The 23,472-nt window shown below is 33.3% G+C and overlaps 1 protein-coding gene across 6 annotated transcripts in view; it reads left to right on the top strand.

Annotated features, from left to right (window-relative positions):
• The window catches only part of LOC136041061 (innexin inx2-like), a 31,814-nt gene extending 25,720 nt beyond the window's left edge, over positions 1-6,094 (top strand). For all 6 annotated transcript variants that reach the window (XM_065725610.1, XM_065725607.1, XM_065725606.1 and 3 more), the window contains 2 exons: positions 1,746-3,106; positions 3,156-6,094. In XM_065725610.1, the coding sequence (XP_065581682.1) occupies positions 1,746-2,609 (864 nt within the window). In that variant the 3' untranslated portion in view covers positions 2,610-3,106; positions 3,156-6,094. The remainder of the gene's footprint in view (positions 1-1,745; positions 3,107-3,155) is intronic.
• The last annotated feature ends 17,378 nt before the right edge of the window (positions 6,095-23,472 follow it).

The following is a 23,472-nucleotide window of genomic DNA, read 5'->3' as shown; positions in this document are numbered from 1 at the left end:
TAGATGGGAGATTTGCTGTCGATCACAGTTTTTCGGTCGGCTCCTTCGATAGTCCTTCCACTGTGGTATAAAATTCTCGAATGTCTTGCTTTTTTTCAGTTTTTCACTGAAAAATACCAAAAAACATTGTATCTTGGGGGCGCAGCTTAGATACCAATACAGTTTTGAAAACTCTATTTATTTTTGGGACACCGTGCGCGGTAGCAATGCTAGCGGCTGTAGACAGGAAACTGGCTGTACAAAAGCTTCTCATGGGCAAGATAAGAGTTTTCATACCGGTATATTGGTATCTAAGTTGTGGTTCCCGCCTATGGTGTTGTAGTACAATCTACGTGTCGGAGCGCGGGCTTAGAGGAGGCGCCAAGTTCAGAGCTCTGTACCAAAAGCTTCTCATGGGCAGGATAGGAGTTTTCATAACTGTATATTGGTATCTAAGCTGTGCTTGGGGGTCGGGTCCAGTACACAAACTAATTATTAATTAGGAATTAATTTATACTAATTACTTCTTTTTAGCAAAGATATACCTTGTCTGCACGTACGTTCGCAAGAATTTTTTCGAAGGGTGGGGGAACAATAAGAAACGGATTTCAATTGGTACTTTGAATAAAAAGTGCCCAACAATTCCAGAAACTTTTGAATTTATTGGGGAAGTCTGAACTGTAAGCCCTCCTCTCCCGTGTACTTTCCTATTTGACTGATTCTGAAGTGTACACGTAAGCTGGTTTGGATTCATTCGAAGCTTTTGGGAAAATGAGTCAGTGAAGGAATTAATGGGCAATCTTTGGGAAATAATTATAAATTATATTAAGGTCTATAAAAAGAAAATTTTATAAATGTATGCGTCGTGTGGATGACGAAGGGACAATATAATAATTAATGTAGAAATAATTAATTGATGGAATTGTTCAAAGGGAAGTAATAAGGGATTGTAGATTATGGAGAAATTATTGTATTTAGTTAGTTTTTAATGGAGTAAATGTAAAGCCAGGAGTGCCAATTCACAAGTGTAAGAGGGTAGGCAAGAATATGTCTTCGATTTTTAAAATGAAGATACAAAAAGAAGGTGTTTTCCCAAATCTTTGGGGATACTTCGCCTTTATTTTTTTTTCAGTAAAGATACCAAAGAATGTGTTTTTTGTGAATCTAGAGAGCAATTGTGTCCTCTCTGAACTCCCCCCTTTCCAAATCAAAGCCCGTGTGTGAACGCCGAGACAACGAATCATATTTTAATAAAGGGTAATTTTATGCCACTTGGAGAAAGAAGGATGTATTTGGGGAAGTTTAGGTCGTGGAATGATCCATATTTTTGTCCGAAGTATAGGGATAAGGAGGTTGTGCTTCATTTTTGGACAGTTTTAAGGAGTTAGAGGATTTGAGGGATAAATATTTGGGATTGTGATAAGATGGAAGAAATGGATGATAGGATTTTCTTAGAGTAAATGTTCACCGGGTTGTAGGATGGCTGAGAATTACTTCTCTGTGACAATGCGTTACAGACAAAGTTTTTTAGGAAAACGGAGGAATTTTGAAAAAGAAAAGAAGCTTTGGACGTGTAAGAGGGTAAGCGGGTATATGAGAGTAAACGAGTATTAGAGAAGTATTTTTGTGTGGCGATGTACCACAGAGGAAGTTTTTCAGAGAATTGGGGGTCGGCAGGATGATTTCAAGAAATACAATTACTGTAGCGGGGCAAAGTTATTGCTTTGTTTCTTATTTTGGTTTTAAAACATGATCTTCATTTTTAGGTTTTCCGAGCTTCAGCTCAAAATGCAAGCGATGAAGGTTCTGATGTCATTTACCACAACTACTATCAGTGGGTACCCTTTTGTCTGTTCCTTCAGGCAATTATGTTTTATACTCCTTATTTCATTTGGAAGCGGAATGATAACAACAAGGTGCGAACAGTTATACAAGGACTAAATATTTATGAGCTGGAAGGGCAAAAACGTGAAAAGCAAGAAGACGTTCTTGCGATGTATTTTCTTGAAAGACTTCATATTCATGTGCGTTGGGCACTTAGTTATTTCGTATGCGAATTGTTGTGCTTAGTTAACGTTATCGGACAAATGTTTTTCACCAACTATTTTCTTGGTGGTACGTTTTTAACGTATGGCGTGCAGGTTTTTGAATTTTTGGACCAAGACGCTGAAGTGCGTGCTGATCCAATGGCTGTTGTTTTCCCGCGTGTTACAAAATGCACGTTTCATAAGTTTGGATCGTCGGGAACGATACAACGTCATGATGCTATGTGCGTCTTGGCATTAAATGTCATCAATGAGAAAATATACGTCTTTCTATGGTTCTGGTTCATTCTTTTGGGAGTATTAACTGCCTTTCATTTGATTTATCGTATCGCAACGCTATCCTCTTATACCGTACGTAAAAACGTTATAAAAGCAAAAACTGGATTAGGGTCACGTGAATACTTAAATATGGTTGTACCACGTTGTGATATTGCTGATTGGTTACTTCTCTCGTTTTTAAGCAAAAATATGGAAGTACTTGCGTTCAATGAATTCCTGGAAAGATTGGCAAAGAAAATGGTTTATGGGACAAAACAAGAAAGTTTCAGTGATGAAAGTGATGTAAAAATGCCACTTACGCAATAAACCCCTGCAATCTGTGGTATTATATCATATCACTGGAATCTCAATTTGCTTTTGAGATCTTTATCTACTATATCAAAATTAAATGATACAAGTAATTATTTGCCAATTTGTTTCTTGGGTAGTATAGATAGAATGGGCAAGTTAGAAAAAAATAGATTAGATCAGTTGCTCATAAGGAATTCTAATTCAGTAACTTAGATATTTATTTGTTAAAGTGTCAAAATGAATTAAATACATTTCTAATTATGAAATCTAATAATTTCCGTAATCAGGAGGACTAAAACCTTATAATTCCACAATGATTTTGGTAAATGTTTAGTTTTTCTACTCCTACTGTCAATTAGATTTGTGCACATTCTCAAAATCATATGGGAGAAAAAAATTTACTTTCTGGACGGTTGAGTTAAAAATAATTATTAGTAAAGAGTTGAATTCTTCTTCACTCTTTGCTGTTGCTGCTTTCTGGGGTTAATCAGTTTGGTAACTGTTTGCAAAAGGTATCTTGATTATTCTGGGGTTAATCAGTTTGGTAACTGTTTGCAAAAGGTATCTTGATTAGACCCACTGGATTTGAGTCTACTATAAATCAAATTTATGTAATTTTTCATGACTATACACCGCAGACATTAACCTGGAAGAACAAAAGCACTGTCTCAAAACATAACCTCAATAATCAGTGATAGTAAAATATGTAAAAAACAATGTTGCCAACAACAGCAAATAAAAATAATATAGACTTTTCAGATCCGACTTTTAGAGCTGTTGTAAAAACAAAAACGGGAAAACACTGTTTTTTGAGTGGAAATACAGCAAAGGTGTAAATTTTTAGAAAACTTCGCTTTGAATACTGTGCTGAAATTGTGTTCAATGCATAACTACTTACCTTAAAAGGCGCCCAAAGAGCGCAAATATACCCCATCGGGAAACACTGCACCGGCTTTGAATACAGGTATGATTTTTCTCATATCACGAGCTGTTCAAGCGCCATATTTTTCCTCGTTATTTATAGCTATGTTGACTTATTAACATAATAATTTTTCAAATTGTATATTCAAACGGTAATAATGTTCAAAATTTGTGTCGGATGGGTTAGTGCAATCTAACCTCGCGTTCGCTTACCTAGCTTTTCTGTAATCGATTGCAACTGATTTTCTTCCAATGAATATGGTATTCATTCATTGGCTATCCTTAACAAAATCAATTTACAGTGTTTGCGATAAGCTATATTTAATTTGGGCTAAGTGGCCCTACGTCCAGAAAATGACTGCAAACCGAATTTAAATTTCTATATAAAAACTGGAAGTCATCTCTGGTTGCGAAAATATGACATTAATTCAATCCAAAATTAAAAAAATGCTTCAACCAATGTTCAAATAGAATAAACACGTTATATTCCTGAACCTTCATTCAGATTTCTTACTTAAAACCACTTATTTTTGAACACGAAATCGTTCGAATGCGAAATTTGAAAAATGTCATCTAAACAACTTTTGATTGACGTTACCGAATTGTAACTTGTGGAAGTTTCTCTCGATCTCTTCCACTTCTGTAATAACTGACAATCATTAAAACAATTTAAGATACGTGAAAAAGCTGGATGTATTTTGAATGCGTATTTAGTAATGTGTTTGTTTAGCAAGTGCAAATGTGTCTTGTGAAGGTGTGTTATAAATATCGTTTGACGGAAACTCCCATAACGCATTTTCAAATACCATTGCTAAACTAATAAGACAGACTGACAGTACAAAGTTTGTAACGGAGAAAAAGAAAATTAGCGCCATCTATATTTACCAAAAAATTGTTGGAAAAACGAAGCTGAACATTGCTTAACGGTTAAAATGCAAAGTTTTCTTACTTCTTTTGGTTGATATCATTGTCTAATTTTTTTTTTAAATACCCTCTTGTTTCTGTTTGGTAGCCTTTATCTTAACCTACATTGGTGTATTATGGTGTTAATTTGGAAGTTCTAAATAATATCTCCTAGTAAACTGTCTAGGCTTATTTAAATTTAGCCTGTAGCCCACCAATTGGGGGGATAGAGTTATAGAAATTGTATACTTTCTAGTTTATATGGGTATTATTTTACTGCTTGTGATGAGTCCGGTGGTGGCGCACTGGGTTTGATCTCCGCTTGGTAATATGGGACCCAGAGTTTGAACCCGGCTGTAGCAACACACTCTAGGGCCGACGAAAGGACCTTGGTGGTAAAAAAACGTTAATTCGATACAATACTGTTTGCGCTTCTTTCCGTAGGAGCCCTGCTAACGTGCCAAATATCAAGGTCACGTGTCTCAATTCTTAAACATAACTACAATTTGCTTCTTTTTCCTGGAATGTTGTTTTGTCTTACAAAATTTAATAAAAGAAACAAGTGGAGATTTGAAAACAGACCCGGAAAGAATAATCATTGAACAGATTGTCATAGCAATGGTAAAGTGAGGCAGATACATATCTGCCTCACCCTCCTCCCCCTCAACAAAAAAGTGTGAAGAATAATAAATTTTCGCTTGTGTAACAGCTAAGATGTTAATTACCCGTGATTCTTTTAGTTGTTTTTACTCTTTGAGATCGTTAGAACATCTTATTGACTTTGCTTGGTAACTTTTGTTCCAATGTATCTTGGTGTCTTATGGTGTTCATTTAGCAAATTTTAAATAATATGCCCTTTTGTGATGTATTGTTTTCACTGGTCAAGGCAGGGGGGGGGGATGGTGTTCAAAGATCCAAACTCCACCCCTAAAATATGAAAAACTAAAAATATGACATTTTATCTATGTAATATTTCTTAAAAGACGCTTTAGGGTCTTAGATTTCATTGAACTGGCCTAAAACCCCCTCCCTGTTCCAAATTGAATCCAGGCTACAACCTTTTTTAACTCATAGATGGTGTATATACTTTTTACAGTTATAATGTATTCTTTCTGTCTGAGTTTTTAGCATTTATGGGACGGTGTTGGATAGGGCTGTATCCAGGATATCTCTTTTCTGGGGGGGGGGGAGACGGGGCTTTCAAAAAACTTAAAGCAACGAATCAAAAATTTGTTTATATTTTTTTTCTACGTTTTTACGAGTCGGAGAAAAATTAGGGGGGAGGGGCTAAAACCCCCTAACCCACTCCCCTGGATACGGGCGTGATTTTGGATATAACTGTTAATTTGTTTTCGGATCAACTGCTTATGAGTTATAGAAATAGGATCTATAAGCGTTTTGTCACCTTAGAAATGGTTGGACAGAACCATTGAAAAGGGCTATGTTACCAAATTTAATTTAGGAGAAATGCATGCTTTCCTTCAATTTTAAGAGATGTCTTAAGAAATGTCTCTTCCGTTTATTCACTTTGATAGATTTATTGGGGCTACTTAGCGTATAAAAAATAACTTTGTAAAGGTTTATATTTTACAGATATGTGATAATTACTTTGATAAGATCTAATGTGTGCTTTTATGTTATTCATTTTTCTTTTAATAAAATCTATTCTAGCATCATCTTTTCGTTCGCACTTTTTTTAAAGCAGTTTTTTAGTGTCCATCTTTTTATCATTTTTTTTTAGTGCCTATTTACTGGGTATTACAAATAGTACTCTTTGTGGATGGTCCCAACAATTTCAGCAACATTCCTCAATAAGAGAAGCAGGCGAAATTTAGCCTAAAAAGACTTTAGTGGAAAAATTTACCAAAAAAAATTGTCTAGTACCTTCGAAAAATCGTGATAAGACTTCTCACAAATTTTGTACGGGCTTTTAGAAACTAATTAATTAATTAATTAGCCTAAACACAATTTGGTGGAAAAATTTACAAAAAAAATTGTCAAGTACCTTCGGAAAATCGTGATATAGATTTTCGTAGTATCTGGCGCATACTTTCATCTGTAGATCAAATCAAAGCTGTTCTCCGATAACCACCTCGACAAAACAACGACATTTAATCAGATCCATTCTCCTAATAGCCAGTTTCCCACGGCGTCAAGGTAATAAAGCTGTCTTCAGAGTTGATAAACCATTTTCTTCACATGGCTTTGCTAACTTTATTGCCGTAAAAAAAGTTGATCTATTTCTTTTTTAAACTTTGAAAAAAATTAGTGAATAGTGAAAGACTTTTCACAAATTTTGGATGGGCTTTTAGAAACTAGTTAATTAATAGTCTGGACAATTACCCATTTCTCTTATTAAAACTGAACTGCATGTACGTAAGCGTTAGCTAAGTACATTAGTACGTAAGTACGTTAGTGAATAATGGTGGTAAGTACGTTAGCACGTAAGTACTGCATGTACGTAATTACGTTAGCTAATGGTATTTTCACATGTTCATTCGTCAAGTCCTTAGCTTGTTAAAAAAATAAAGGCTAAAGGGAAAACAAATGGGTTAGGAAGATAGTTTTCTCAGATCCATGTCTGATTAATTCAAGTTATTTCCTTAAAAAAATTGTTGCAAAGTCAAAAACTTAAAAGTATTGTTTGAGCAGCAAAAACTATGGAAAACTTTAGAATGGAAAACCAAGTCTAAGAAAGTTTTACCTTCCTATTTGATTCCACGCTCTCTTATAGACTTTGTCTTGATTTAGGGCAAAGTCCGTCAGAATGATCTATATAAATGGGGATAGACAGGATCAAACTTAAAGCTTTGACGCTACTAGGCCCAAGCTTTTTGCCGGGGATTTCCAGGAATATCCCGAAAATTCGGAGATAGTGAAAGCACTGAACACAATGCAACTGAAGAGCTAAAAGTCATGAAAGAGAGGTGATACCAGGGTTACAAACTGCCGACGTCTAAAAAGAGTGCAAATTGTTAAAAAAGAGTGCAAGTAAAAATTTTGCTCGCACGCGGCTGCCGCCACACGCGCAGCCCCTTCCAATGTTCTGACCACTCTTACGCTATTTTCAAATAATTCCGTCAATAAACATACTACCTTTACATTTTTCAAATGTATTTAAAATAAAGCTAGGAGGCCTCCATGCTTAAATCAACCTATAAATAATAAGTTAGATAATGATTCCTTTAATGATAAGTTAAGATGATTCCTTTTTTTAGCTTAAAAAGTATTGCTCCGCTTTAAATTTGCAGGTGTTTATTTTAATCAATTGGATCTTCAACTGAACTATAGTTGACTTCTTCAAATATTTAGATAAATTTTTGTCTCCATTTTGTCCAAATGTTTTGAAAAGAAATATAAGAGGTGCGAGTAACAAGTCATGAGCTCTAGCTGACTTCACTGCAGTCAAGTCAAATACCGCACCCTAGCAGTGAGAAAATAATGGTGAAAACATTCTTAGTCACAAAAAATAATTCTTCTTCCATTACTGGATTTTCCCGAATTTTCTTTTCTTTTAAATTTATGTCTAATTTTATATGAAATGAGTAGTTTTCCGGGACATTCCCAGAGAGGGGATAGCTACTTGTTAGGCGAATGTACTGTTTTCCTTGGAGTACAATAAGTTTGAGCACATTAATGAATATGAACAAATGTGAATGAGACAAGATTTTTGCGAAAGGGGTATTTAAGATGTGAATCAGAGAAAAAGGTCTTTCTGGGTTGTTTATCCCAACAACACTGAAGTGCGAATTTAAATTTTCTACCCTTGAGAAAACCACATCAATAGCTTGCAAAAATGTTCAATGATACAAGTGACATAATATTTTATTTTGCTGAATTTGCAATGTTGATCAACGAGAAGTTGTAAACAACTACACTGTTTACAACTACGAGGATATGCTACCTCAAAACTTGGGAGGATACGACGATCTAAGGAATACGACTCCTCATGTGTGCAAATATAAGGGTATGCAGGCAGAAGTTCAACCCTGTAATAAGAAACGCATGCAGGAATTAACTTTGAAGTGGTCCAAAATTTCAAATAGAGCCCAAATTAAAAAAGAAAATAGACAAGCAGCAATCATAGGAAAAATCAGGAAAATCTTGTAATTATAAAAGAAGAAGAACGCCCACTATGCTCCCACACTCTGTACATGACCGCTTATCGGATTCATCATGGCCAGATACTTCTTGCGGGGCCACACAAGGCAGGAAATTAGTTGGAATAATTTTACTGGCTGTAATTAACTCCCTGCTTAATTATCACGGCGACCATTACAAGTTTGTAGATGATCTGTCCATAGTGCTCGCTTACCTAGTCAAAACATTATCCTAACAAAGCAGTTTTTATACCAATTATTTGATCAGCTAAAGGCCGAATGTTAGATACAAGTTAAAGTTGCACCATTAAGCAAAGTGACATGAGAGTGCCAAAAACAGCTAAATTTTTCTTAAATTTAGCGTAACACTCAATTACGCATAACAAACCAAAACAACAGTCTAACAACTTTAATTTCATTTTTTTTTTAATTCAAAATCAAAAAAGAAGTCCAAAATTTCAAATAGAGCACAAATTAAAAAAAGAAAAAAAAATTACAATGAGCAACCATAGAAAAAATCACGAAAATCTTGTGACTATAAAAGAAGAAGGACGGGCATTAATGGACTATATCCCCACCTTTTGTAAATGACCGCTTATAACTGTCAGTAGTGAAGTTTCTTTAAAAAACAGAACGGATTTATAATCCTTACAAACAGCACACAAAATTACGTGTAGGTTCTAACTCGTATAGATAAATTAATAATTACAACTAATATTCAAACGAGTTACAAAACATTTATGGAGTAGAATATCATAATTTCTTGAAAGCATTGTGTTTAAATAGTAAATTGTAGAATCATAAATGTATTTGTAGAATCATGTAATTGTAGAATCATAAGAATCATACTACCCTATAGAATAAAAAAGGTGAAAATAAAACTGACACACAATGGACGGTATGCAAGTCTAAACAACAGGCAAGTTGAAATAATAACAAATTTATTTACGCTATCTTCCTATGTAAAATAAGGATTATTTTCTATACTAGAAACATCAAGGAACAAATTCATCCTGTTGAGTAGCAGGAAGGCCATTCTCCCGTTCAATATAGCATTACAATCAACTGCAACCAATTTACATTGCTTAAACCCATTAGAAGGTGTAACAGAAAATGAAAAAGTGTAACAGAAAATGGGCTGAAAAAAGCCCAGACAATCAGAGAAAACCCAGATAAAAAATCTCTTGATTGTTTGCTGGCTGTTCAGTTAAGATTTTTACTTTATAAAAAATGTCTATCCCAAGTAGAGATGGTCTATTCGTACTTTATATGGTACACAGGCCTAAAGTCTATGCAGAATTTTGTCAGTTTGAGAATAGACTTAAAATACCGGAAAGAGGACTGGGGAACGGCATGGCGAAGATGAGAGATATCATACCGGCTAGAGACTCTATCTTTTGCGCTTAAATAATTAAATTTGAAGTATTATTTTTTTCTAATACTTTTCTATCATCATTTCGTAAAAGAGTGCAAAGAGTAAATAAGTAGACCCTCTCTTAGTAAATTTTGAATATGTTTTCTTTCAAATAGATCCAATGTTGTAAAATACAATAATATTCTCTCTGAATCCCCTCTACTTAGATTCCTTCAAAGGTGTTAATATGTAGATGACCTGCTGATCTTTGAAGTATGTCATAGAAAAATCCAAAGTGACCTCTTCAAAATCCTACCCATGTTTTGAATGAAGCTAAGAATTTACATGTGAAAGTAAATTCCACTAAGTCAAATATAATGAGAAAAAACTTATTAGAATTCTTGAAGTCCACTCCTATTTTCTTAGACTCTATCCCACCCAAAATGCAAGTAAAATATGTTAAACTCCTCAGTGTCACAAATTTCTAATAGTCTTAAGCAGGGCATGCATATTTCAAGGATTCTGGACTTTCTAGACAAAGGATAGTCAAAACTAAACATTTTATAGTGTATTAAAATGGCTGATACTTAATATGCTTCATAATAAGCAGAGGAAGTTCCTTAACTTTACATTTTGCCCAACACATTTATAAACTACGAAAAACTAATTTGTAATTAATGCCAATGGCAGTGGTGATTGTATTTGGAAAGAACAATGAACTGGGAATGGAATGGTAGACCTGTATTTCTTTTGTCTTATCGGACTTCTGTCTCTTACGTAACATTATCAAGAAGATCATAGAGTTTTGTGGGGCTCCCACAACGAAACTAAAATTAAACAGGTCTGTGTTCTATCCACCCAGGCCTCGGTTTACTAATATGCCCGGGCCTAGAGGTGCACAATGCTAGGGGACGCAATACATTATAACCGAATGATTTCTTCTCTTAACAAAAAACTAGACTGGTGTGATTTATCATCAAATTTCCCGCTACACTCCGGAATAGCACTACCTATTCACAGAAAAATGATGTTAAAACAAAACAGGAATTCCCTGGCCACTTATAACCTCCCAGGAATGACAGCTGAGAGTTCAGTATCACCCAGGGTTGCCAACTTAAACACTTTTCTTGTGAATGCACTCTTTTTTTTCAGTAAACTCTTTCCCTCCACGGACCAGATTTGCGCTCGTTTTGGAAATAACCAAAAGGGATGAACTTGTAGCCGCACGTAAAGACTTGAAAATTCTGATGATGGAGAGGAAGAAGAAAAAATGGAAAACTAAAATTTTAAAAGGGCTTTATTCTTTGGCTTATTTATTTGTTGTCTGTACTTCGGACTGTAATTTTTTATGTGAAAGCAATAGAACGTTCTGGGATCCTGTTTTTGTACTGTTTGAATAAAATTGCTGACTCAAAATTTCTATTAGATGCATTTAGGAACAGTACGACGTGTGTCTGTGTGCGCGGGGGGGGGGGGGTAGGTGCCATTCGATCAATTTGATTCTTAGAAAGAGCACTAGAATTTCTGATTACCAATCGAATGAGCCCCTTCCGAAGTTTTTATGACAGCGCTTTCTATAAAAACCTTCTATACACCAGTGCATAACATACAACCCTTGCCCTAAGGGCTAGAGGGATTTGTTATCCTCAAAAACAAAATTTCTGGACCTTTCAAATCCTTTGAAAAAATAGCTATTTATTTTTTTATTAGAAGTGTTTGGTAAAATGTTGGGCGTGGGAGAAGGGTTAGTTGCTCTCCTGTTACTCTCGGGTATTAGCGGGGTATTAAAGGGTATTAGCCCTTTCAATTTCTAATCGAATGAGCCCTTTTTGATGTTTCTACAGCAACTTTTTCTATAAAAACCTGATATGCCCCAAAGTCATAATTTAAAACCTTTGTCTTGGGGGGGGGGTTTCATTCTCAAAGCCGTAATTTCCAGACCTTTCAATTACGTTAAACAAAATTATTAAAAGTCAATGCTAAATCAATGAGCTTGACTAAATTGATTATTTGCAGTTAGGGGATTAATTCTGAATTCAAAGTAGCTTTTCTTCTTAGGCCTAATGCTGTGTGGTGCCTAGAATGAAAGACGTCTTTTCAGAATCCCAAATTTTGGGCATCAGCAATTTTAACAGGTCAGAGACAATTGATACCTGTAAAGATAATTGAATGAGTTCAGTTGACTTTTTTGCTGTAATCATAATATTATAAGTTTTCTGACTTATGCTATCGTTTCCCTTTCTTCGCTCTGTCCAGAATGTTGGTCCGATATACCTGGTTTCTAAAACCCGATACTATTTGCATTTTTTGAACCCTTTTTGAATATTTTAAAAATCTGTGATTATGTGTTTATGTGAACTTCCTTACTGTTAAAAAATTACAAACTTGTTGGGTAGTGCCTGTGCTTAGTTAATGATATATTAATAGAAAAAGTAATTTATTTTGTTTTTTTCTCCTTCTGGTAGTGCCTGTGTTTAGTTAATGATATATAAATAGAAAAAGTAATTTATTTTGGTTTTTTTCCTTCTGGTGCTATACATGCAATTCTTGCAATTCGTTTTTTACTGTTTTAAAAAGAAGAATTGAGAGAAAGAGTCAAACTTTAGTGTAAAGAGCGGGGCGTTGATGAGGGAGCAGCCTCTTTCTATACGAAGTAATTTCTGTTCGTTTTAAGTTTTAATGTCGCTCCTTACTTTCAGTTAAAAAAAAACTTGTTTTTTTTTATTTAATATCTAATTAAACCTATAGGCATGGTTTATTTTGCGTATTTGTCTATGTAATAATGTTGTTGTTGAATTTTAACTAAGACAATAGCATTCAATTGATAGGGTCTTGGACAAGAAATTTCCAAGCATTCTTGGAAGGTTTTCGAAAGGTTGAGATGGCTAGGACGCGTTTTGTAGATAAAGGATTTCAGATTGCAGAGATTGTTCTTTTCGGCCATCCATCTAGGACCAAAGGACAAGCAGGTCTTCCCCGAGTTGGAGATCGTAAGGAAGGATTTAAAGGAAATTAGTACCGATTAGGAGGAGGTAGATGTGGAAGCTTTGGATAGAGCGGAATAGAAGAAGAGCGTGTGAAGCTGTGTTGGTCTAAGGTGGCTAGGCGCCACTGTGAGCCCTTAGTAGTAGTAGTAGTAGTTCCATGTTGTTGTTTTTTTTTTTTTTTGTATATAACGCGTTACCATTTTTGGGTAGCTATAAGTCTTATTTATCGTAGAATTAATGAAAGGGAACATGAACTTGAATGAATAATATCTATTATTACAAAATTGAATAAAAAGAAACGACCTTAAGTAAACTACGTTGATTCTAGTGACAAAATTGTAATCCAACCTGACTATTCATAGATGGGGTTAATGGGGAATCCTGGAGGACTGGCTTATTTTATTAGTCTTATAAGTTTACAAGCTCTCCAGGCTTGATTAGGGGCTGAAATTGAGAAACAGGGGCATAAATTCAAGAATATCATCCTATCAGGTAGTGCCCTTTTAGTTCCAGTTCCTGGGTTGAACATTTACTATTTTGTTTTAATTCTTTGTTTTTATGGCGCACAACAAAGGCCTTCAATTTTCTTTTTTTTGTTAACCTCGTAATATTTATTAATTGGAAGCCAACTGAGTCTAACCATTGCATCTTCTTAACTTTTAATATAAATAAAGACGGCAGTTTTATTTCCCTTACTCTCTTGTCTTTTAGTTAAGTATTAAAGCGAAGCAAATGCTGAGATATGGGCTTCTTAAGTTGAATAAGCGCCAGAGACTGTAATTCATAATTTTAATAAAACTTTTCAAATAGACTTTGTTCTCATGGCAATTCTACTGTCATTACAGGTAAGTTATTTTTAGCTATGGGACTGTTATGGATTTTGAAAGTCTTAATGGACAAAACAAAGATTCAGTTCAATAATGCTTAACCTTCGTATCGTCAATAAGAACCGATTGTTTATCATTTTATCGATTCATCTCTTTTGCTATTTACATTGCAATATACTTGAATTACTATTTAGTATTATTTTGAGTAGATGTAACGAAAAATCTCTCTCCATAGTATGTCAGTAGTATAGTAAATTCGTTACTTTATTAATAGATCATTATCTAATTCCATGGTTAGTACCAAAGATTTGCCGTAAATAGTTTCTACTGCAAGGAAAATATAAATGACAGTCCTTTTCAAGCTGTCAATTTCAGACATCTGTGTATTTTATGGCCCAACAATTCCTGTATTTGATGAATTCACACAGCTCTAATATACTCCTCATATACAAGATATTGGTTTAAACAACTTCTTTTCTTGGTGATCATTATGATATTTTTGAGAAGCGTATTTCTAGTCTAACTTATTCAGGCCATATTCTGTAATAGCAGAGTGGATTGATACTCTACTTGGCAATACGGTGTCCAGGGATCGATTTCAGCTGTCGTATAGCTGGATGGCAGGCTTGCTACAAAGTTCCTGTGAATATTGTCTAGACATTAAATGTAGTTGATAAAAGTACAACTGTGTCAAAAGTAATCAAATAACGTAATCAAAAGCCAAAAAGTAATCAAAAGTCAAATAACTATGCATCCAAGGTTGAAAAAACCCCCACAGCCTGGGGGACAAGGGTTGCAAATTATGCGAGTTGCCAATTGTTTATAATGTAAGCTTTTCGTGGAAGGGGTGGTCGTATAAACTTTGGAAGAGGTTCATTAGATGGGAAATCGAAGGTTCTATCTCCCTTTTTAAGTGTCAAAAGTAATCGGATTGCAACCAGCCCCCCTCTTCCCCAACATCGTTTTCTCCCTGGTGCACCCGATCAAAACTTTCAAATGGCCACTTTGTTCAAAATAATTCAAAGGCCAAATAAGTATGCATCCAGAATCTACCCCCCAGCTCTCGGGGCAAGGACTATAAATTATGCTTGTTGCCGATTGATAAGATATAAGTTTTTTATGGAATGCGTCGTTAAATATACTTTGGAGGGGACCAATTCGATTGGAAATTGATAACACCGCTGCCCTTTTAAAAATGAGAAGTGATCGGAGGACAACCAGCCACCACAACCCCCTCCCTCCCCATCACCAAGCCCTTTTTAACCAAATGTATCCGAACAAAACTTTCATATAGCCATTTTGTTCAAAATAGTCCAGCAGTTAAATGATCATAGCTCAGGAGTTGGCAAAGCTCCCTCAGCCCCGGGGCAACGGCTGTAAACTATGCAAGTTATCCATTGTTAATATAAATGTTTTTATGGAAGGGGTGATCATATAAACTTCGAAGGAGGCTCGTTCAACTGAAAATTCAAAGTTATAATACCCTTTGTAAGAGTCAAAAGTGATCGGAGAGTAACTAGTCCTTCCCCCTCCCACGCCGTCTCTTCCCCAGTTGCATCCGATCAAAGTTTTGATATAGCCATTTTTGCAAAAAAAAATCCAAAGGTCAAATAACTGTGCCTCTAGTGTTGACAAACCCCCCACAGCCTTGAGGTAAGGGCTTGGATTTATGAAAGTGTCCCATTGTTAACATATAAGGTTTTTATGGAAGAGGTGGTCGTATAAACTTTGGAAGAAGAACATTTGATTGTAAATTTAAAGTTTTTGCTCCCTTCTTAAGAGTCAAAAGTGATTGGAGGGCAACCAGCCATGCATCTGGTGTTGACAACCTCCTCCTCACCAGCCTTCGGGACAAAGGCTGTAAGTTAAGCTAGTTGCCTGTTTCTAACATATAAGATTTTTATGGAAAGGGTGGTCATACAGAATTTGTAGGGGGTCATTCGATTGGGAATTGAAATTCCAGTGCTCCTGTTAATAGTCGAGTGATGGGAGGACAACCACAACCCACAAGAACTTTTTTCCCAAATGTACCCGATAAAAGTTTTGAAATAACCAATTTGTTTAAAATAGTCCAAGAGGTCAAATAACTATCCCTCTAGGGTTGATCCACCTACCTTGCTCTTTTAATGTGAACCCTCTCCTCGACAAAGGTCGAAATTTCGTAATTTCTTTTTTCTTCTAACTAGTCAAAAGGTCTAATAGCTATGCCTTTAGGGATGTCATGTCCTCTTCAGCCTCGGATCAAGGAGCGTAAGTTATGCAATTTATCCTTTGCTTACAGGAATGATTTATCATTAGGAAAAGGAAATTTGTCTTATGAAAAAGGCAGATCTTAGGTACCGCATATGGTATTAAGTTCAAACTATAAGGACACGATTAGGTAGAAGTTTTAGTATGGTTGGAGGGCTGTCAGAACCCCCCCCCCCCCCCCCATGCCCTTTTTATCTGCCCTGTCTCCAAAAACATTCAATCAAAATTTTAAAATAGTTAGCTTGACCAGAATTCTCTAAATGTTAACTATGCCTATGGGGATGTCATAACCCTCCAGGGTTTTGGAGAGGAATTTCAGAAACAATCATATTATGCCATGTGCATGCTAACTGTCAAAAGGGCTTATCAGTAAAATTTCAGCAACGACTGAGGGTATTTAAAGGCTCATTTGTCCTCGTAAAGGTGGTCTGGATGGTTTCTTGTTTCCCACTTTTTCTGTTCCCAAATGAAACCTTAAAAAAATAAAAACAATAAGGAAAACTTTAAAAGACTGAAGTTTTCCAGCTATAGAAGAATCTTCAATACTGATAGATCTAACTGCTTTACCAAAGATTGTGTCACAATAAACAATACATCCGCAACAAACACACAAACATTAAGTACTGGTGCTTGGCTTTTACTAAAATTGTCAGCAAAGAGTTACCTCAGACGACAGTTGGGCAGTGTAACCAAGCTTTAAGGTAGGTGATGGTGAGCTTCATATAAGCTTGGCTTTTTCCCACCTTCACTGCTAATATTAAAGTGCCTTCCACTTCACTCAACCCCTGTGCCCAGCACAGGAGACTAAATCTCGCAGTTGTACTACGCGCTACTCCAACTGTCCCATACAAGTCGTCTTTTACTTACATGTGATTTGAAAATGGTATCGTGGCAAACCAAAAAGTACACCCTTTGAATCGCCATTGTCAAAACCTTATCCAGGAAAATTACAGCCCCATTCCTTATTAAGATTGAAAATCACTGTTTTGCAATAGTAGCAGTGATACGTCTTCTTTTTTCTCCTGTTTTATGTTCTTGGTCAATATTCGGGTACTGGGACATCATAGAATGTTGTTCAAGGGCTCATTTACAAGCTAATTCTTATTTCTTGTCGTTTTTTTTGTAAATTTGACTCGATAAAGCCGTTATGAAGTGCCATATGGTACAACAAAATAGAAATTTGGATGATGTTTCTAGAATTTAAAGACTAGGCAGGACATGGCTATCATAGAGAGCAAATTATGAGGCCATTTATAAATTATGCTTTATATTCACTTTTTATAAGTTTGACTTTTATTCGATTTTATTATTTTCCAGGGGGAAATTATTAGCTCTGCCAGTGTTCAAGACTTGATGGCTACAAAACGACAGTTTTTTAAGGTTTTCTTTATTGTTTGGATTTTGTAAAGTTTTTTTTTTTTTTGGGGGGGGGGGGAACAGAAAAGGTTATGAGGAGCCATCTTGACCGCCTCTACTAGGACGAATGAGCCTTGAAATTTAAATATATGTAAACACAAGCTTTCTCACCTATTATGAAAAGTTCCAGCAGTTTTTTTCTTTTTTTGAAATTTAATAATGGTGGAAAAATTTGCTGTCGTATTTTTATGCTCATCAAACAAAAATGCAATGATGTGAGGCATTTGATATGTCCCATTTCGATGACTTGACGATCGCTCGTAATAATCAAAGTTTGTGGGGCGTTTCGAGCAGAATTCAGTCTAAAGCTTCGACTCATGTTTTGTAGCTAGAAATATAAATTCAGTCGTAACGAAAGGCTTGAATGCTAAACTAAAACCTAGTGTTCGGGTTTTTTCTATAATGAATTGCATTATTATCTCCCTAAATATTGTGCTTGTCCTAGCGAAATATTTTGAAGCGATTGATTGTAAAATCAAAATGTACGAAGTTTTGATCAGTGTGGCATCAACAAGTGAAGTTTCACCGCTGTATCAAATTATGTCTTGATGAAATGAAATCAAGAGGAAGCCAGGCTGATTGAGTTCCGTTTTTCAAGTTTTTTTTATAGATTTTGTGTCAGTTACTTGATTGAATCTCAATTTGCTTCTTCACAAGTAAATTTTCTATAAAAATGAAAAATAATAAAAACTTCTACCTCAGAATCATAAGAAACATCAAAATGATTTGGGCGTGTGCATTATTTTTCAGATGTAAATTTGCCTAATTTCAGAGTGTAATACATTTAAAGACAGATCCTTCTTGTGGAAATACAGTAGCAAATACAATAACAAGGAAAAAATTCTGCGGATGATTTTCACAAAATGACTGGTAATATTATAACAGAAATTAGAAATTTGTCTTCTTTGCTAGTTTTGTTCATTTTTTGTTAAGTTATTCGATTTGGTAACCGGACCATTCTAATGTCTATAGAACATTACCTCTAAGGAGGCATGGGCATTTTTAAGCTGATTATTGACTTATTTCTCTCTTTTTCTTAGGGAATGGCTTTAATTCTTGGTGATAAAGTGAATGCTATCCAAAGATTTATTCCAGAGAAGTGAATTTGTTTCTTTTCAATTGGTTTGAATTATTTTTTGTTTTATTTGATGATGAATATTAAATGGCTTATTGGTGTTTTGGAAATGTATTCTAAAATAAAATATATTCATAGTTAATCCAAAACTAGATTGTGTCTACTTTCATCGATCATATCTTCATGTCAAGGAAGCATTGCCATTTTATATTCTCTGGGTTCTATTTTAACAATAGCCATAATTCAGGGTTTTTCTGTGTGGAAATCGGATGATGTCGACCATAGAGTTAAAAAAAAAACAAAATAATAAATGTCAGAGTCTCGAAAATGTTGCGTTCAGATTCTGTCGCTATTTTGGAGCGTCGGTAAATTTTGAATAGAGCCTGAAATAGAACAAATGAAAAAATAGACAAAACTTATCTTTGTCTCTATTTTATCAACGACATGGTTAGTTCTGACAAATTATAATTTATCATAGCATTTATAGTTAGAAATGGTTAGTATAATTATATCATAGCGAGAATGCCTCTAACGGAAAACTTGTAGGTATAATTGATGGAAGGAAAACCAAGAACCTGATGGGCAGGAAGGAAGATTCAAGAAGGTCATAAGAATATCAATAGGAAAATGTCTTCGGCGTGATTGTTAAGCACTGTCCCTATAAAATGGTGGTACTACAAAATGTAAAGCTTAAGTTTTGGACTTGCCATATATGCCAATAGGTTAAGTTACAGTAAACTTTAGAACAGAAAAACGTTTGATCAAGTTTTCGGTGCTTTGGGAAAACAGGAAAAGGAGTTTATTCTATCTTGCCGTTTTTTGAGTAAAGCGAATATGATGGTGTTACTTTTCACTTTCATTTTTATAATTCCATATATTTAAACATTGGTCTTATCATCTCATTGATAATAACACATGGGCCCCTATAAGTTAGATCGGGGAAATTGTTGTCGGCGACTGGATGAATTTATGATATGTTGGCCATTAACTTGCCTTTTTCAAAATGTGTGATTTTTCAAAAAATTAGCATGGGCTGTGTCCATGTATTGGAGAAAAGCCTTTCTAGTTGTGGGCTTACTTACAGGGAGAGTTGAAAAAAGGATCGTTGGCAATAAAAAGCTATATCTTTGATTTAAAAACTTTAAAAGTACACTTGACAGTTTAATGCACTGGATTCATCTAGTCAATTTTAAGGAGTATCTGAAAATTAGCTAAAAAAGATATATAACAAACAGATTTCGATTCTGGAAAAAAAAATTGTTTGAGACCAAGAAAACTAGATAGGTCATAAAGAGAAGATTAAAAACTTCCTATATTCAAATGATGCAATAAAAATAGCACATCTAAGCTTTTCTTGTGGCTAATGGGATTGATATGTAAAATGAGGAAAGGTATCATCTGTATTCTTGAATGAATAAAAGAAGCTTAGTGGCTAACCAAAAATAGTATAATAGAATTGGTATTTTGCAACCCGTGGAATATGCTTCGATAATTTCTTTTGAGGGGTGGAATACTACAACTTTTAATTGATGGCAAAGAACCGAGACTAAAATATTTCACCAGCGATGCTTTTGTCAGTAAGCCCGACAAAGGTTGCTACAACAATACGTTGACTAAGCAACGTAAGCCTAGTTTTTGACCAAATTTGACTGAGATCCAGGAACTCCTTTTGCTAGATTACTGGTAGTTTTGTTGAACCAGTCTGTAGTAATTGTTTGTCAAGATACGCAAAACAATATATTAAAAATACCCTGGCTATATAATTATTTGCCAGATATACAAACCCACGAAAAATAACAGATACCTTCACTCTAAATCAAACCATCCTTCACGAGTCGGAGAAGGCAAATTTTATTTCCGAAGTGAATCATTATTTTCATTTCTCCTCGGAGCCAAATATTAAAAAGTTAGACTTAATTCAGGCATGTACATAAGATTTTTTTTCGGGGGAACCGAGATAATACAATTGTTCCAAAAGTCGAATAAGAAATCGAACCTTATTTGAAAATTTGAATTAGAGACTCCCAGAAATCTATGAAAAACTTTGGATTTTAGGAGGGACCTGAGCCCAGTCTTTCTCAAAATACACCCCTGACTTAATTACGGGACACTTTCCCAAGGATTTCTACTACGTAACAACACCTGGCAGCAACAAGTCTTCGTAGACCAACACAATCATATAATTGCGGAAGGAGTTATTATGGTAAGGCTCACCAAAAAGTTAAAAAGAGTAGCAGCAGCAGCATTTGATAATAACTCTCTTAGACATATGCTTGGAATATAAAACATATGCTTGGAATAAAAAACGATATAAAATAGAATAAAGTTTGTATATATCAATTACTAGTAATTATATAATTAACTATATAATATCCATGTACGTTGCAACTACAGTTTTAGCTATAAAAGCTAAACCTATTGTCTAAATAATTGCAAATATATACTAGTCTACAATGTAAACTCTTTAGATCACAGAATATTTGATGTAAACTATAATAAATATTTATCTGAAAACAATTTTATAAATTTAAACAGATATAAAATGGTAGCAGATATTACTCAGTTTGGATTATAAAAAAATCATTCAAAACAAAATGTATTTGTAACAGGTTATAGATCTATAGCATAATTATAAGAGATAGATCTAGATTTAATATAATAAGCAATGATCTTGTTGTTTAAATTTAAACAAGTAAATATTTAGCACGCAAACGGATATGAAAAAAAAGTATTAAAAAAAATATACTAATTTGTAGAATGACCCATAAACAAAGAAAATTTTTGATAGAATATAGAGAGAAAGTACTTCAAAATAGCATAATGATTCTGTAAATAATACAAGTTTATATATGTTATATTCTAAGTTATAACATATAAGTCAAATAACATTTTTGACCATAATCAATATTGTATTAATGTGATTTGTTATAATTAAATTCTTTAGAACATTTTATCCTTTAACCAAATATAATATAATGGCTAATTTTTATATAAAAACCCGTTTAGTAAGATACGAATGACAGTATATTGTTAAATCTTATTTTTTTTAAATAAATCTTCATTTATTTTTCCAATAATTTGTAATCTTATAAAATTTAATTTTAAGTGTTTCTAAGGATTGTTAATTAACAAAGTGTGTATTTAATGTAAAAAGTAGAAAAGATAAATCTATTATTCATAATTGTATTATTGTTAATTGTGGAAAAAACTTGTGTTATTTTTATAGCTATATTTTATGTTGTGAAATCGTTTTTAGATAAAAATAAGTTAAAGACTATATTTTAGTCTCATATTTATTGATATACTTATGCTAATTTCTTGATGATATAATTTGTTAAAACCAAATAATAAATTTTCTGATTTAGTACCGGAATATAATTTTCATTGAACTTATTATGTATAGTATCAAACGAATAATTGATTTACGTGTTATTTTATGATTTTTCAAAAAATACTATATTTAATTTGTATTTCTTTATGTAATTTACATGTGAATAAGAAAATACAATGTTTGAAATATAGTTTTGAGTTTCTTAAAAACTTGAACTCAAATTGTTCGATAATAAAGTTCTATCAAAAAATGGTTTAAGGAATAAATGGTTATATTCTTGATAATCTTTATATAATAAAAGATTGTAAACAGTAATTCATATAATTTACATAATTAATAACTTTATAATAAGAACTTAACACTTCTTAAGTTTTAACATATTTATTTTAAGATAATTATACTTATTATCTTAATAATAAGATGCATATACAATTTAATATCTTGTAATGAAATTGGACATTTATTATTACTCGAGTACAACTCAGTCAATACTATTAATAAATTTATATAATATGTATTCAATCTTCAATAGTAATATATTGTAAATATCATTATATTTTATATAATATATAAACTTAAAAATTGCAAATACAATTTTGATGTTATTCAAGCCTTAAAAAGTAAACCTAATTACATGTTTCTTTATTTTTCTATGTATTTTTAAAATAATAAAATAGTATTAAATATTTTTTATTATATTTTTTTTATTAAATATAAATATAAAATTAATTTTTATTATATTAAAAAAAAATTTGTAGCCACAAAGAAAACAAATCCAAATAACTGTTATCAAGAAAAGTATTATAATAAATACCGAAGCTTGATTTGGTATCTAAACTAATCTTTAGAAAGTAATGTGAGCATATTAAAATTAAAATGCAGTTATATTTAACATCACAACACATTATTATATGCTCAACATAAACAAGAGACACATTGTCTATATGCAACAAGAATATAAGATGAGTTAGACACGTTAGTTTTCTTAACAATAATATTTACTTAGAAAGTCTTAATTTGGGAATAAACATAGTAAAGGCAATTTTCGTCTTAAACAAGTGAATGGCATAATCAAAAAATGAGATTTATGTAATTTTGAGGACTTAACATACCAAAATTCTATGAAAATGATTTAAGAGAAATTAAAAATTATATAAGAAGATTGAAAACAAAACAATTATTGCTATATAATCTAAATTATTAGAAATATAAATACAAAATTGTATTGAATAATACCATAAGACAGCTGAAAATAATCTAAGAAGTAGAATTTATAAACATTGAAAAATTACAAAGCATCTTTTATCCTGCAAGAGAATACGGTTAAATTTTTATGCTGAATAGAAGAAAAACATCTTAATAATAACATTGGAAATTTGATTAAGAGATTATTAACTCTTGACAAATAAGAATAGAGTAATCTCTTACGATTTAAATTCTATCAAGATTTTTCTCTCTTTTTTTAAAATAAATTCAAAAAAGAGCTAATTTGCTTTTAACAGAACCTATTTAACATTTTAAAGCGGGAATTAAATATTTTAAATTAATCTTAGATTAAATAAAGCCTTGTGATATTCGATAAATATTATACAGTCAGAATATTCAAAAGCAATCAAAAAATTGATTGATTTTTTTCGGAATAGAAAGAGTTTAGTATAAAACAATGGTATAAAATTTAAATATAGTATATGTTAATATATTATTGTTTTAAAGA

The sequence above is a fragment of the Artemia franciscana genome, chromosome 21 (assembly GCF_032884065.1).
Source record: "Artemia franciscana chromosome 21, ASM3288406v1, whole genome shotgun sequence".
NCBI classification, from domain to species: Eukaryota; Metazoa; Arthropoda; class Branchiopoda; order Anostraca; family Artemiidae; genus Artemia; species Artemia franciscana.
Note: the sequence above shows the minus strand (reverse complement) of the source record. Positions and strands in the feature narration are given on the sequence as shown.